The sequence below is a fragment of the Chrysemys picta genome, chromosome 2 (genome assembly GCF_011386835.1).
Source record: "Chrysemys picta bellii isolate R12L10 chromosome 2, ASM1138683v2, whole genome shotgun sequence".
In the NCBI taxonomy this organism is placed as follows: Eukaryota; Metazoa; Chordata; order Testudines; family Emydidae; genus Chrysemys; species Chrysemys picta.
The window spans coordinates 138,556,545-138,573,819 of NC_088792.1; the positions used below are offsets into that span (position 1 = coordinate 138,556,545).

Genomic DNA, 17,275 nt, shown 5'->3' on the forward strand with positions numbered 1-17,275 from the left:
AAACAGACTAATTGCTCTCATAAACGTAGGATACTCATAATTTAACAGCAGCAGTTTATATACTTGGGAAGCCATATAAATGGGGGGGGCTGGTCAAGGTTATGGTTGCGTGCAATAAAAGGGCTGGACTCAACAAGGCCCTGAATTGTTTGGTTGTGTATTTTGTGAGCCTCCGCCAAGTTTACATTCTAGCTGACGTTTCGCTCCTTGTGTTTATAGCAGACAAAGGAGCTGGCTCTGGGAATTTCTCAAGAGGAAGTCATAGTGGCAGGCGTAGTTACGGAGAGACAAAAAGTAAAAGGTACAAACTGGCTTATGGAAGGGCAAATGTGGGTGTTGCTATTATGTGTAACGTCTGATCTTCTGTGAGTGTTGTTCACCACTTAAGGGTCATCCCTAAAATTACGTATAATAAATAACATTAATACTTTGTACATGTCATTTTTTTGGTATAAATTCGTTTTATATCTGCTATCTGCCAGTTGCCAGAGAGGTGTAATTTAGTGGTCTGAACACAGGGCTAGGAGCTTGAAACTCCTGACATTGTCTCTGTGGTTTAGGACAGGTCAATTCATGTAGCTGCATTGTTTGTTTGTTTTTTCATCTGTAATATAAAGGTTAAGCCACCTGCTTCACTAGGGTATTGGGAGAATTAATTAGTGAATGTTTGGAAAGCCTTTTGAAGAAGAAAAGTGTTAACTTTTATTGACCAATTAGCAGAGTCCATGTGGTGACTGAGCTTGCTGTGTATGCATTACACAAATTACTGCAGCTGAAGCCCCAAACAAAGCCCTCGGAAGCATAAAGAGCATTGTTACCAGGTGTGTGAATTAGGGAGCATTCACCTGATTGTGGCTCAGCTAGAAGTTGTTCTCTATGTAGCTTGGATTTAGTTTAACAAGGTATAAGTATTTTGGAATCCAGTAGAAGTTTTATTATTTAGCAGCATATCATCTCCAATTACTGTACCATACTGTAGTAAACTGCCCTAATTTTGTATTGCACCAATGAGCAGAGCAGTATTGAGGAGTGCTGCAATGAAAACTATATAAGTGCGTCTTCATTATAAATATGTCTAATGCTTGTTAAAAAAATCTGTGGGCTGGTTTAATCTGTGATTTGTTTTTAGGACTTAACATTAACTGAGCTTAAAAATGGCCTGACCCCAGAAAAAGTGCCTCTGACTCAGACTGAGTTTTGGGAACGCTACAAGACAGTCTATTGCTACAGAATTGTTGCTCAGAAACATTTTAGGTAACTTTACAATGAAACAGTGAAAGGGGTAAAACTGATTTGCTAAAATGCTGTGTATTTTATATAGGGAGACCATATTTCCCTATGCTGAATACAGGACACCTGGTAAAATTACTTGTGTTCGAGTGAGTTCAACGGCAATTAATGTAGGGTTGCCAACCCTCCAGGTTTCTGGGAGTCTCCTGGAATCAGGCCCTATCTCCCGGAGGCTACTGAAGCCAAACTGGGAGATTTTAGGCCACTAAAAGTCCGGTGGCGCAGCAGGGCTAAGACAGGCTCCGTGCCTACCCTGGCCCAGCACCGCTCCGGAAAGCAGCCAGGTCTCCAGCAGAAGGGGTCTCCGCTCGCTGCCCCTGCCCCGAGCACCAACTTCGTAGCTACCAGTGGCCGGGAATTGCAGCCAGTGGGAGCTACGTGGGCGACACCTGCGGGCACAGGCAGCACGCGGAGCCTCCTGCACTCCCCCACGGCTGGAGGGCCATGCTGGCCGCTTCCAGGAGCGGCACGCAGAGAGGGCAGCGCATGGAGTTCCTTGGCCCCAGTTACCTCGGGCAGCTCCCGGTTGGTGGCCCAGCGGGGCTAAGGCAGGCTCCGTCCCTGCACTCCAGTCCCCTGCCCCAGCCCTGAGCCACCTCCCAGAGCCTGCACCCCACACCCCCTCCTACACCCAAACTCCCTCCCAGAGCTTGCATCTCGCACCTCCTTCTGCACCCCAACCTCCTGCCCCAGGCTCAGCCCAGAGCCCCCTCCCATACTCCGAACCCCTCAGCCCAAGCCCAGAGCCTGCACCCGTCCCTCACCCCAACCTCCTGCCCCAGCCCGGTGAAAGTGAGTGAGTGTCGAGGAGAGTGAGCGATGGAAGGAGGGGGGATGAGAGGGAAGGGGGTGGGGCCTTGGGGAATGGGCAGGCAAGGGTGTTTGGGTTTGTGTGATTAGACAGTTGGCAACCCTAAATCAATCAGATCTATGCAGTACAAACATTCAAATTAACATCAAGTTAACTGAGCTCCTGTTAAAAAGAAATACCGTGTAGTTGGATCTTTTTATTTACTTTCGTATCTTTAAGGCTTTAGGGTTTACACAGGGAGAGGTGACATACAAACACTCCCATACACCTCTCTCACACGGGGGGTGACCAACCGACCCAATCCTCCCTGCCCACGCTCTCCACGCTCCAGTCTGGTTAGGCCCCTGGGATGGACCCGCATCTCCTGGTACCTGGCACCGTGTCTTCCCAAGGCAACACGTGGGGGGGGGGGGAGCACACAGGGTCACATGCCTCCCCTCCCCAGATTTCTGCCAGGGTTCACACCAGAATGAAACTGTCTCAGATAGAGGTGTAATTAGAGGAGGTTTTGGAACAAATTGATAGACTAAACAGTAATAAGTCACCCAGGACCAGATGGTATTCACCCAAGAATTCTGAAGGAACTCAAATGTGAAATTGCAGAACTACTAATTATAGTCTGTAGCCTATCATTTAAATCAGCTTCTGTACCAAATGACTGAAGGATAGCTAATGTGACACCAATTTTTAAAAAGGGCCCCAGAGCTGATCCTGGCAATTACAGTAAAAAACTTGACTTCAGTACTGGCAAACTGGTTGAAATTATAGTAAAGAACAAAATTGTCAGATATATAGATTAACATAATTTGTTGGGGAAGAGTCAACATGGTTTTTGTAAAGGAAAATCATGCCTCACCAATCTACTAGAATTCTTTGAGGGGGGTCAACAAGCATGTGGACAAGGGGGATCCAGTGGATATAGTGTACTTAAATTTTCAGAAAGCCTTTGACAAGGTCCCTCACCAAAGACTCCTAAGCAAAGTAAGCTATCATAGGATCAGAGGGAAGGTCCCCTCATGGATTGGTAACTGGTTAAAAGATAGGAAATAAAGGGCAGAAATAAATGGTCAATTTTCAGAATGGAGAGAGGTAAATAGTGGTGTCTCCCAGGGGTCTGTATTGGGACCAGTCCTATTCAACATATTCATAAATGATCTGGAAAAGGGGGTAAACTGTGAGATGGCAAAATTTGCAGATGATACAAAACTACTCAAGATAGTTAAATCCCAGGTAGACTGTGAAGAGCTACAAAAGGATCTCTCAAAAGTGGGTGACTGGGCAACAAAATGGCAGATGAAATTCAATGTTGATAAATGCAAAGTAATGCACATTGGAAACATAATCCCAACTATACATATAAAATGATGGGGTCTAAATTAGCTGTTACCACTCAAGAAAGAGATCTTGGAGTCATTGTGGATAGTTCTCTGAAAACATCCACTCAATGTGCAACAGCAGTCAAAAAAGCACACAGAATGTTGGGAATCATTAAGAAAGGGATAGATAATGAGAAAATATCATATTGACTCTATATAAATCCATGGTAAGCCCACATCTTGAATACTGCATGCAGATGTGGTCACCCCTTCTCAAAAACGATATATTGTAATTGGAAAAGGTTCAAAAAAGGACAACAAAAATGATTAGGGGTATGGAATGGATTCTGTACAAGGAGAGATTAATAAGATTGGGACTTTTCAGCTTGGAAAAGAGATGATTATGATAGAAGTCTATAAAATCATGACTGGTGTGGAGAAAGTAAATAAGGAAGTGTTATTTACTCCTCATAACACACAAACTAGGGGTCACCAAATGAAATTAATAGGCAGTAGGTTTAAAACAAAAATATATTTCTTCACACAGTGCACAGTCAACCTGTGGAATTCTTTGCCAGAGGATGTTGTAAAGGCCAAGACTATAACGGGGTTCAAAAAAGAACTAGATAAATTCATGGAGGATAGGTCCATCAATGGCTATTAGCCAGGATGGGCAAGGATGGTATCACTAGCCTCTGTTTGCCAGAAACTGGGAATGGGCAACAGGGGATGGATCACTTGATGATTACCTGTTCTGTTCATTCCCTCTGGGGCACCTGGCATTGGCCACTGTTGGAAGACAGGATACAGGGCTAGATGGACCTTTGGTCTGACCCAGTATGGCCATTCTTATGTTCTTAATGTGGCCAGGAGCAGCCTTTCGGCACTGTGCAGGAGAGAGAGGACGGGAGCTGCTTCCAGCTGCAGGGGAGGAGGGTGTGGGGAAGGGAAGACCTGACTCGTGACTTTGCAGAGCTCATCTCTTCCCCACTCCACTGTGGTTGAAAGCAGCTTGTCCCTTCCTGCCCGCACAGTGTCGAAAGGCAGCTAACACCTCCAGGCTGCTGCTGGCCATCGACATAACCAAGCGGCCAGCTACAGCGTGTGCAGGAAGCGGTTAAGCCCTAAGGATGCATTGTGCACCAGGGCCCAGGGAACCCAACTGCAGGGGCTTCGGCAAACCCGGCCAGAGAGGTGACTCAGCAGGAGAGAGTGCCTAGACCCGTGCTCCCTGGGGGAAGGTCCTGGGGGTGGGGGAGCAGATGAAGAGGGTGTTAAGCCCCTGCCCAGGGGGCTGCTGTCGAGCCTCCAGGGTCGGGGCACGAACAGGCTGGAAATTGCTTCCTCCCTGCCACTCCATAGCTTTGCTGAGGGGCAGAGAGGCTGCCAAGTGCCAGAGCTGCACAGGGCTTTGGAACATGCAGGGGTTGGCTCCTCCTGTGCCAGCGCCCTGGGCTGGAGAATCTTGGGCTTTCCCAGGGCGCTGGTCCAGTCAGAGGTAGTGGGGGAAGGAAGGAGCCTGCCAGCCAGGTTGTTGATGAGCTGAGCCCACAGACCAGGGGCTAGTTCTCCACACACTGCTGGGATCAGGACATGCCCTGCCTAGACGGATATGGAGAAACAGCTGGGCTGGGGGGGGATAAAGGGGCAAAGCAGGAAGAGGACAGCGATAGGGGGAGCACGTAAAGGGCCACTAGGTGGGCAGCAGAGGCAACATGTAGCCAGCCGCTGCCTGGCGCCTGCCCATACTCACCAGTCTCCGCAGCTCACAGCACGCAGCCAGTGCCGGCCAGAAACGGGATGGGGGATGGGCCCTGCTGGCTGAGAGCTGGCATGCAGCAGGGGCTGCACTGAGGGACCAGCAGGGGGAGCGGCCAGCCCTGCACGCTGCAGCTTTGCCCCGCCACCAGCCTTGCACACCCACCCCCATGGTCGGCCACTGGAACCTCCCCTCCCACTCACCACTGGTGGGCAGGTGGCTGGCGAGAAGGGATTCAGCCAGCAGCAGGACCTGCCAGTACTGGTGGGGAGAGACAGACGATACGGGACAATTTGCCTATTTTTAAGAAAAAGTCGGAACACCTGCAGGAGTGCTTAAATATGGGACTGTCCCTTTAAAAACAGGACATCTGGTCACCCTAATTTTTTATGAGGAACACAGCTGAAATGGTGTAGACACTAATTCAGTATCATCAACTCCAAGCATTCAAAAATTATGACTAAGAATCTCCCAACAGGGGTGCTCTTACAGATTTCAGTGGGGGGTGGCAACTTTCAGCAGGGGTCTGGTGTCACTTAGGCCCCTGGTAATTCTTGGATTTTTTTGAAGGATAAAATATAAAAATCAGGCTATTTGGAGAACATTTGTTGTGATTATTTTCTATATATTCAATAATAATTCATATAGGTTTACTACAACCAAATTATCAGCAAAGGGCAAATACGTAAGTTTTAATTTTAGCTTTAACATGCAGTATGAAGCCTGGGGTGTGGCAGGGGACCCCCGCACACACATACACACACACACACCTAAATGGTGCCCCTGCCTCCCAGACACATGAAATTATTTTTAAGCCTATTTTGGGTTCTTTTTACATGCCCTCTGGGCTAGAAGCATTGCTATAAATGAAAGCTGAGATTTTCATGCATTCATATGACTCTAGGCACTGGGGATTTAGGAACAACACCAAATGTCATGAGACTTATGATAAAATTCTAAAAGCTGACAATGCTGCTGAGTCAATTTTGGGTGTCTTTAATCCCAGTATTCTGTGTATATGTATTCCATCCAGGGCCGGCTCCACGCACCAGCTTGTCAAGCAGGTGCTTGGGGCGGCCACTCCGGAAAGGGGCGGCACGTCCAGCTATTCGGCGGCAATTTGGCGGACGGTCCCTCACTCCAGCTTGGAGCGAAGGACCTCCCACCGAATTGTCGCTGCAGATCGCGATCGTGGCTTTTTTTTTTTTTGGCTGCTTGGGGCGGCCAAAGCCCTGGAGCAGGCCCTGATTCCATCAACCTATGTAGTATCTGAGCATCAAGGCCCTGATGTTAGAGTGCTGAGCAACTGAAGTCAATTGCAAGTATTCAACACTGCAGAATATCAGGCCCCAAATGCAGTTTTAAGTCTTGGTATTGGCCTTGGTAGAACTATGTGTTCTCTCTGGGTATGTCTACACTGCAATGTAATTCCAGGAGTAGTAGAACTCGAGTGAGCAGACCCTGGGCTTGTTAATCTAGGGCTTGAACGTCTACACTCATTTGTAATCGGAAATGGGGGCCATATCAGCGAAGGCTTTTCTTTGGTATCAATAGTTGTATTATACCTCCTCTTTGCTGTATTCTAGGGATGGGAGCAAGTGCCGGAATCACAGTAACCATGCTTGCTTAGATCAGTACCCCCCAAGTTTGACCACATTTAAAAATTGTTTACTTACAAAATCAGACATAAAAATACAAAAGTGTTACAGCACACTACTACTTAAAAGGTGCTTACTCTCTCATTTTTACCATATAATTATAAAATAGATCATTGGAATATAAATATTGTACTTATATTTCAGTGTATAGTCTATAGAGCAGTATAAACAAGTCATTGTCTGTATGACATTTTAGTTTGTACTGACTTCGCTGGTGCTTTTTATGTAGCCTGTTGTAAAACTAGGCAAATATCTAGATCAGTGGTTTTCAAAGTTCAGGTCGCAACCCAGCACTGGGTCATGGAATGCAAGGCACTGGGTCACCTTGCTCAGCACCCAGGGATCCTGGTGGCCGGCCAGTAAAAACTAGTAGTCCCTGCCTGTTCTGACACTGCACTGCACCCCGGCAGTGACCAGCAGCAGGTATGGCTTGTAGCCAGGGGGGTCCGGGGCTCCACACGGTGGCCCAGCCCCGAGTATCAGCTCCGCACTCCCATTTGCTGGAAGCGGGCCAATGGGAGCTGGGGGGGTGGAGATGTGGGGTGCCTGCAGGCGAGAGCCGCGTGGCGCCACTTGCACGCCTCCACCTAGGAGCCGGACCTGCTGCTGGCTACTTCCGGGGCGCAGCACGGTCCATGGTGCCAGGACAGGCAGGAAGCCTGCCTTAGCACCCCTGCTGCGCTGCTGACCGGGCGTCGCTAGAGGTAAACCTGCACCCCAATCCCTGCCCCCCCCCCAGAGCCCACACCCCCAGACCAGAGCCCTGACTCCCTTCTGCATCCCAACTCCCTGCCCCAGCCCTGAGCCCCCTCCCACACTCTAACCTCTCATTTCCAGCCCCATCCCACAGCCTTCACCCCTGTACCCCAAACCTCTGTCCCAGCCCTGAGCACCCTTTCAGACCCCAAACCCCTCATCCCCAGTTCCAGTGGGTCGTGGGCATCAACAGTTTTCTTCAATTGGGTCACCAGAAAAAAAGTTTGAAAACCACTCATCTAAATGAATTGATGTACTCCCTGGAAGACCTCTGATTTACCCCCCAGAAGTACGTATATCCCTGGTTGAGAACCACCGGCTTAGTCTTGCCTGTCTTGGTACCAGTGCTAGCAATGATTTTATGATACTTAGGTGATGTCAGAAGGCACACATGCACCCCCAATGTGTGTGCACACTACCCAGGATACTAAAATCAGTGCTGGTGACACAAGGATCTTCATCCCTCTGTATTTTCAAAATGATGATGGATTTGAATATAACCAAACCAAAGTAATCTAAAAAATGTAAAGCTTTAAATAATCCTGAGCTAGCTTTGTTCTAGCTAGATCAAAGCTATCTCCAGTAATAATAGCAGTACAGCTAGGCAACATGGGTATCAACTGCTCAAGTATGCATCCAGGGTCCTGTCTGGGCAGAGCTAGTTCTACATATGAGCTCAGGTGTGCTGAGGCAGAATTCACTTTCTGGGTACCTCTGAACAAGGTAGATTCATTTAAGTCAAAGCGATTTAAATCACCAATTTTAATAATAATTTAAATCAGCAAGCAGGAAATCTTGATTTAAATAATTGATTTTAATTGTGTTTTACATTTGTACTTTTTAGTTATCTTCCTCAAGAAAAGTTGCTTCTCTTTGGTTGGTAACCATTAAATTAAGTTGATTTGCAACTAAATACAGTCTTTACACCAATTTGGTGCTTCTTTTTGCTAACCAGAAGGATACACAGTTTCTATACGCATTTATTTAAGTACTTGCTATCTTACTTAGTACTTAATTAGCTTACTTATTCAGATTCATAGTTTCTTTTATTTTAGAAAATGGTGATGGATGCATTTCTTATTTACTAGATTATTCATTTTTTACATGTTATTTGTGTCATGCTCTCTTTGGATGGAAATTCAAATCCAATTAAATGCACAAAAATAGCACTTTAATTTTTTTACCTTTACTGTGCTGAAAATATAAAGAAAAATGTATCCAAGTTTATCAAAACATGTTTTTCATTTAAAACTCACTGATTTTTTAAAGAAAGAAATATTATCTGTAGTTGGTGAATTGAACTGATGATTTCTGGTCACCGTGTCCTTCAAGATTTTAAAATTAGCAGATCTCATTCTCTCACACCTAGTTTTTAGTCATAGATGGGAAGAGGAAAACAAGCTTTTCTACTTTTTCAACTCCTAATTGTTTCTGAACTTTGTATGAACTAGTCATTGAACTAAACTAGACAGAAAATGTAATGTCACTACAGACGCTCCCCGACTTAGGCAAGCGTTCCGCCGTAACTCGAATTTTGCGAAAGTCGGAAACGTATACCCGACAATGATGCCAAAAAAATACAAAAAAAACCACTCCTATTTCTAGCTTACGGAACTTTTTCCGTAAGTGCGGATTTGTGTAAGTCAGGTTTGCGTAACCCAGGAACGTCTGTGTATATATATATCCATGGTACACCTCCACCTTGAATATTGCGTGAAGTTCTGGTCACCCCCACCTCAGAAAAAATATATTAGAATTGGAAAAGGTACAGAAAAGGGCAACAAAAATGACTAAAGGTATGGAATAGCTTCCATATAAGGAGAGAATAAAGACTGGGACTTTCAGCTTGGAAAAGAGATGACTAAGGGGGAATATGATAGAGGTCTATAAAATCATGACTGGGGTGGAGAAAGTGAATAAGGAAGTGCTATTTACTCATAACACAAGAACCAAGGGTCATCCAATTAAATTAATAGGTAGCAGGTTTAAAACAAACAAAAGAAAGTACTTCTTCACACAACACTCAGTCAGCCTGTGGAGCATTACCAGGTTATGGTGTGAAGGCCAAAACTCTAATGAGGTTCAAGAAAGAACTAGATAAGTTCATGGAGGATAGGTCCATCAATGGCTATTAGCTACGATGGTTAGGGTTGCAACCCCATGCTCTGGGTGTCCCTAGCCTCTAACTGCCAGAAGCTGGGAGTGGACAACAGAGGGTGGATCACTCAGTGATTGCTTGCTCTGTTCATTCCCTCTCAAACATCTGGCATTGGCCACTGTCAGAAGACAGGATACTGAGCTAGATGGACCATTAGTCTGACTCAGAATGGCCATTCTTATGTTATGTTCTTAACTAAAATGAAGAAAAAAAATTTCTGCTCCTGCAGAAGCAACTGCTGGTCTCAAAAGCGGGTTTAGCGCTTCTGCAAACTCTGCTTAGCCAGGTGCTTAGCCAGTGAGTTCCACCAGTTCAGGGGTTTGACTTACTTTAAACCTTGGCAGCAAATATGTACTGCTTAATATTACTTTTTGTTTTTAATTTAAATGATTTTAGTATATTATAGTAAGTTTAGGTTGCCAATTTCAAAATTAATTTTAAATAGGTTTATTAAAAACTGTATTTAACTTAAAGTCTTTTTATCAATTTTATCCATCCTGCCTCCTGAAGCATTTTCTTATCATATGCTTTTCAGATGGTGTCTAGCTGGCTTGTAGAAAACGAGATCATTTGGGAATACAAGCTTATGTTCTTTAAAAGGTAGTGAGGCAATAGAGACGACTGTAGAAATAAACAGAGAGGCAATGCAATATTAAAGCCTGGTTGATTTTAACTACAGCTACAAAAAGTGGACGAGGCTGACTACCTACAAATAGCCATTTTCCTTAAGGGAAAACTATTATTCAATAAGAGCAAAAGCCATTCCACCAACATAAAACTCAAATAACCTGCCTCTATGGAGGTACTTATCCCAGTCTGCCCTCCCATTAGTATTCTGCAGCAGCCTATGAAAGGCCAGCATGGACAGGAATAAACTATACTGGTATGAAAACCTTTGTGTCCATACAAATGTGTTGTACCACTTTAACTCTGTTTCTAAACCAGCATTGTTATGTGGACAAGCCCAAAGATTTCCAGGCATCTCTTTGACACCTCATTTCCCAGCTTCCAGTCCATTTTAAAGTGTTCCATTTTACCATACTGCAATGTGCAAGTGAACGGGTAAAGGTTCACAAAAGACCTAAGCCTGTTCTCTCACTAAGTCCATGGAGTTGAATCATCTTAAAATTAGAAAGCCCCTGAATTACACTGGTGTGAGATCAGAATCAGGCCCAAGAAATTCAACACCATGGAGCTGCAAGGTCCTCTGTAGCATGTAAGCTTCCATGCATTTCCTCACCAACAGAGGAAGGGTGATGCTTTGGTCTGTTTGGTTACTCTTTCCTTGGTTTTTGCTGAGACTGTCAACCGGCATTCCAATTAGTGGTGGTGGTTTGTGATGCAGATACCTATTCACATAGGTTAAGGAACAGCCAGGAGGTAGTAGTGAGTGAAAGCTGTTACTTTCAAATTAGATGCTTTCAAATTTTAAATAGTGAAAGATTCCACATTTCTTTATCAATCCCCCTCCCCGAATTGCCCAGTTCCCTCCAAACTGCAATAATAATTTCCAAAATGGTGTCTAATACACAAAAAGATATGGTCACCAACTGGCATTTGAACTGGATGTTATCTAAACTGAATCCAAGATGAGGGAATGAGTAAATGCAACTGAAACCACTTTTAATAATAATGGACCAGATTTAGCAGCCTCTCTTCTTTCCTTAACACAGGAGTTCACTTACTGATGCTTTTTCTGTGTTGTGTTACTGTATGTGCTATATGCTTCCTGGGAACTTGGCCTATGCTATAAATAGACACAAACCTGGCATTTGTGGAATCTAATTCAGCAGTGTAAAATGAGAGGTATACTTTACAGGCAATTATCAATAATGTTAGCAAAACATGACTCTTGCCATAAATAGAATATAGCAATGAGACTGTACCAACACAGTAAAAATTGCAGACTTAACATAGACTAAGAAGTTCTGATCCTACTGGATGCTGAGGGTGTTCAATTTCCATTAGCCAATGGCAGTGAAAGTTGCTCTGTACCTCTCAGGAAGCACTTAGCACCCTACAGGATTGGACTCTCAGCTTGTAAATCAGGAGTTTGGAAAATATGAAGTCACTGTGGGTCTCTGAAATATTTCCTAATATAAGCTATTTTTAATCTCCTCATTGGATGAGCTAAAATTGTGACTATTTTACTGTATGATCACATGGTGCTGGCTCTCCTCGTTTCCAAATACATTAAAAGCTGCTAAAAATACACTGACTATTTTCTTATGTTACTTTTCTCTGTAAACTATCACTTTAGTTGCCACGGGGATGTTATGTGATTGTGACTTGGAGGGGAGGTGGATTGTGCAATTTTGAACGAGAGAGAGAGAGAGAGGAGGGTCCACATCACTCTAGTGGTCCACTCGAAGGAAGATTGAGAGTTCCTATACTAGGCCCCTGTCTCCTTCACTTTTAAGTCCCTCCTTAAAACCCATTTCCCCCATGCTTTGTATATTGAACCTTGTTGAATTGAATAGAAAGTCCCCTTTGTTGTATTCCTTGGCTGACCTCGCTCTATGACTGTGATCACCAAAGAGTCAGGAGTGGTGGTCCATTCTTGTATAACTGGAAAGCTCCAGCACTAGCTAGAGTCTGGTTCTAGGACCCAGTGAGGTGGGAGGGTCCCAGCCTGGAAGTCTACACAGCAATTAAATGGCCCCACAGCCCGAAGAACAATGCAAGAGAAGCTGTCACTCAGAAGTTTCTGTGAACCAGTTCAGAATTGGTCAAACATACAACCATTCAATAAATGATCTCTCAGCCATATTTGTATCATTGTTATTTATACAAGAATTATCAAAGTGTTCAGCACACTCCAGCCAAAGTGGGGGAGGAAAATTAGGTAAAATTCACACAAGGGCAAGGGTTATCTTGTACCATTTAACTTGGGTCTTTCAGTGTGTGAGAGACCTTGTGTGGGCCTTGTGCTCTGGAGTAAATTTCACCTTCTGTCTACTTTAGAGGGGGAATCATTTTAGATGTCTTTGAAATATGATCTGATTATGGAGGTTATAGAAGTGCATTCTGAAAGGTACTATACTGATCTTGGAAAGCTGTAACCAATGTGTCACTTTCTAGCTTAAAATAAATATTTATGCAAACTAGATGAGGAAACAATGGACCAGATCTTGAGCAGGTGTAAACTGGCATAGCTCCACTGGGGAAGAATCTGGTTCACAGTATCAGTGTTCCTTTGGGTACATAGTTTGATGAGCTTATCCCTGCCCCTTGCTTTTCCTACATCCTACCTTTATGTACCAACATTTTTCAACGAAGAGTTGCATTTAAAAAAATAATAAAAGCTTTGTGTGTACTGTCTGACAGAAAAGCTAGGCTGGCAGAAAAATAGTAATCTCTTGTTGATGACAGAGCTTGGGAAAGACTTCTTGGGTCATCTTGTCTAAACAGCCACATAAAGCAGGATTTTTCTCATAGACTGGTTCCTCATTTGTTTTATCAAGCTGCCTGCTAAAGAGCTCCAGACAGCCCACCCCAATTCCCCCTTTAGGCAGATTGTGCCTTTGCCGAGTTGCTCATACTGCTGCTAATTTTAACATGTAACTTTTAGTTTGAAACTTGTTGCTGCTTGTTATCTCCATTTTCAAGCATGGTAAATAATCCCTCCCCTACCTCATATCTACAAATATTTGAAGCAATAATGTGAGTTAGCACAGTCCTTTTTAATCACCTTTCCATCAAGCTACGCATAGTAAGTTTCCTTAGCCTTTCAACTTGGTTCATGTACCCTCAATCTTTTTATCATTCCTTTATCCTCCCTCTCTGGATTGTCTCAAATTTATCTACAGTGTATTCTTTTCTGCAAGGTTCCCAGGAGAAGAGATTGGAAGGCCCTTTGGATTATTAATGGCTACAGAGCTTTTCACCTTGGGGTCACTAGTTTAAATCCAGAGCCAGTGAATGCTGACCAAAAGCCAGTATCATCTGAAGACTGTTCAGTGGCCTCCGTGAAAAGTTTTGATGATCATTAGATGCTCAAATACTATAGCAGTGAGAGCTCTGTAAGTACCTAGATGGATAGACAGATAGTAATTAGACTGAAAATTCCAGTAGACTAGTTGCTACAAATAAAATAAAATGCCACAATTGCCATTCACAGCAGAGCATCCAAGGCCCAAACAGTAGCCAAAAGACCAGAGACTTGAACCACCCTTTTACCCCTGGAAGTATCCCGTCCAGAACAGCGCTAAATCATGTTGCCAGGGCTGTGTGGGGAAACTTGTATTACTGTGGATGGTGTTGGGCCCATTCTGTTAGGCTGTCATCCTGGCACCTTTCACAAGCTTTAATTTTTGTCTCTCCTACATTTTCAAATGCACGATTCTGAACAGCTGCTGAGGGTAGGCCTTCACTGCAGAGTTAACCGGAATTGTCTACACTGTGAAATAACCCTTGAGTTGCTGTGTCCTCACTGGAACTACACTCACTCGTGTGTGGCACTAAAACTTATAAGGGCAAATCCCATAATTCTTTGCACTGTAGTAACCTGAGATGTTTTATGAATGTACACTATGAATTGTGGGAGAACTTGTTTGGCCACATGGTAGGAATAATGTGAAGCCATTGGAGAACCAGCAGCATTCAAGTGCACTAGCCTGCATCCACACTGCAGAGTTGTTTTGTTAACAGCTCGGTTGTGCTCACTTGAGTTTTAACCTATTCCCCCAGATTGGTCAGTTAACTCAATTACCAGCCCCATCACACTCAAGTTAAGGAGTTCTGTGTGTGAATAGCATGCAAGTTAGGTGCAACTCTCGAGTTTCAACTTGAGTTAACTTTCCGGTGAAGACTAATCTTGTAATGCCGCACTAAGAGCCTTCCTCTCCCACTAGGATGACCAGATGTCCCAATTTTATAGGGACAGTCCCAATTTTTGGGTCTTTTTCTTATATAGGCTTCCCCCACCCCCCGTCCCGATTTTTCACACTTACTGTCTGGTCACCCTATCTCCCACTGCAGTCAATGGGAACTGAATGAAAGTCATCCCTGGAGGTGCTTAGAACCTTTTACAATCAGGCTCAGAACTATAATGCGGTAGTTCCAAATAATGTCATACGCACGCTGTTCGAAGAGGGTAATTACTTTGCTTTTCATTTCTGGTGGGCTGGGGACATTGGCGAGTAAAGTTATGCTGTATGGAGGATCTTTTCCTCTGGCTCAATAAGGAAAAAAAAAACTTGCTTTTTATTTTATCAGGATCCCCAAACTTGTCTTTATTTCAAAGGCTGATTCCACATGCCCGCAGTTTAAACCTACTTGTTAAGATGACTCCATGGGTTGGTAATACTACACCTCAGGCCATATGTAATATCTAATATTCCAGCAAACATCTGTGGTGGTGTTTGATACAGTTGTAGCTCCAGCGTGGATTAAATTGACATGAAAAATAATAGGCTGACATATATGCTCAAGGATATTTAGATAACAATGTTTTTTCAAACTTTTTAAGTGATATGCACCCTATTTGTGGAAATGTTCCTTAGTTTCTAATATTAATTTTTATTGAATGACATCGCAATAGCATAAAATCAGTTAAGACAAGAATAGAAGAAAAATCCATATACAGTTTTGATAACTCAGCATCACAATGAGTTATTTTTAATTGCACTCATTTAATATTTGATGTAACATAAAGTAAATAAACTTGAAATTACATGTCATGGCTTCTGAGAGGTTGAGAAGTTACTGAAATTCACACAAATACAGGATACTGTTAGTCTAATGTGGCATGTTAAGAAACTGGTATTCAAACTGCTTGCACCTACACCTTTTGGAGGTGGGGGGTGGAGGGGAATTCAAATGAACACTTCCATCTCCATGGTTGTCAAGCCAGCCCTTTTTCAAAGCATTAAGTTCCCTTCACTTTCTTTTCATTTTTAGACCCACCGTTGTGCAGTTTGTATATAAAAAATGAAATTAAGAGAAAAATACATCTGAATGAGCTAGGATATATTGGAGATTTCTGTTTCTTAGCAGAAAAAGTTAACTTGTCGAACCAAGCAGATTTCTAGTAGTTGAGTTCATTGGTCAGGACAACACGTGCCTTCAACCTGAGGGGCTTTAACAGGAGATCCTTTAGACCTTATGTTAAAAGGGAGGATCCCTGATATGCAAATCCTTTCTTCGTATGTTGTAATTGCCAAATACACATAATGAAGAGGGTGAGTTGAGGACTAAGGGCCCGATTCCACAAGGTTCAGAATATATCATGAAAGGTGCCGAGCACCCTCAATTTCCACTGAGTACCCTCAAAGTTCTGGTCTAGGTGCAATAATAACCCCAATTCAGTATTCTCTGGTCAGCAATCAACGCTGCACCAATACTGACTGCTAAATATACACAAGGACACACATAGATCAATTGAACTAGCAGAGACTTTCCTCTGCTGCACGCTCAGTTGGTCCAAGCCCCAGCTTGTCCTTGTCTACACTTAGCGCTTGATGAGCTACATGAATTGCTGGCCACCCGTGCTGAACTGGTGCTACTCCCAAAGGCAGACATGGCCTGAGGGTGCCTCACAGGAGGTTCTCAGCACTTCGAGCATTTTTTGAGATAGAAGCAGAACTCTAGAAAAGGAACTCCATCTTCAAACCCTCAGCCTAGTAAACCAGACCCTGTGGTCTGGCTGAGGGTTTGAAGATGGAGGGTCTTTTCTAGAGTTCCAGGGTGCCACATCTCTGAATTATAATGCTTAAGCTGCAATTTGCTCTTGGCTCTTGTGTACCAATCAGACTGGAGTGATACCCTGACCTGCCATACTGGAGAATCTCTTAATCCCTGGGTTGGAAATTTAGGAGGTAGCGTGCTTCTCTCCTGAAGAAGGAACTTTTATCGTTAGCCATGATGCCTTCATCTCATTAAGGGTGGCTTTAAAGACTCTTAAAACAGTCCTATATAATTCTTTGGCTAGAAGGGGTAGGGGTGGCATTGCATGGTTTTGAGGCTGGAGACAAAGAGTTAAAATTTGGAAAAATTGTGGTGTCTTATAGCTTGTACAAAGTCTCTAGAGACCTGCTCCACTACCAGAAAAATCTCTATTCTGAAAGGCTTTTGCAATTTGGCCACATTTCAAAAGGAAGGGGGAAAGAAACAACAACCAGAAAAATATGGTATTTGCTAGCTAAAAGGAGAATACTTGGCAGCCTACTAGCAGGTGTGATGGATCAGTTTCAGAACTGAAAAGGAAAATAAACTCAGGAAACTGCAGTATAAATAGATCTGATATAGAGCAGGTGCCCCGATTTAGCTTTCAGTTACAGCTACGCCTCTCATATTGCAGGGGTCTGTCTGTAGTAGTGTCAGGCAGGAGGTGAATACCTTTTGTTAAAAGTCTGGAAAAAGCTTACTTGGTCAGTAGCCTCAGTTGTAGTCTCTTATGGTTGTGGTTCAGGTGCTCAGCTACCATGGTGATGAGCATAGGATAAAAACCTGAAGAGCTGCTTCTCAGAATAAGGATGTATATATATTTTTTTCCATTGTAGGTACCATTTCCCCTTTATCACCTGC

The 17,275-nt window shown here is 43.8% G+C and overlaps 1 protein-coding gene across 3 annotated transcripts in view; it reads left to right on the top strand.

Annotated features, from left to right (window-relative positions):
- The window catches only part of FBXL7 (F-box and leucine rich repeat protein 7), a 341,307-nt gene that overhangs the window by 300,044 nt on the left and 23,988 nt on the right, over window positions 1-17,275 (top strand). The window contains exon 3 of one of the 3 annotated variants that reach the window (XM_065584247.1): window positions 220-301. The exons of the other annotated variants lie outside the window; for them this stretch is intronic. Coding sequence (XP_065440319.1) covers window positions 220-301 — 82 coding nt within the window. The remainder of the gene's footprint in view (window positions 1-219; window positions 302-17,275) is intronic. 3 annotated transcript variants of the gene reach the window in all.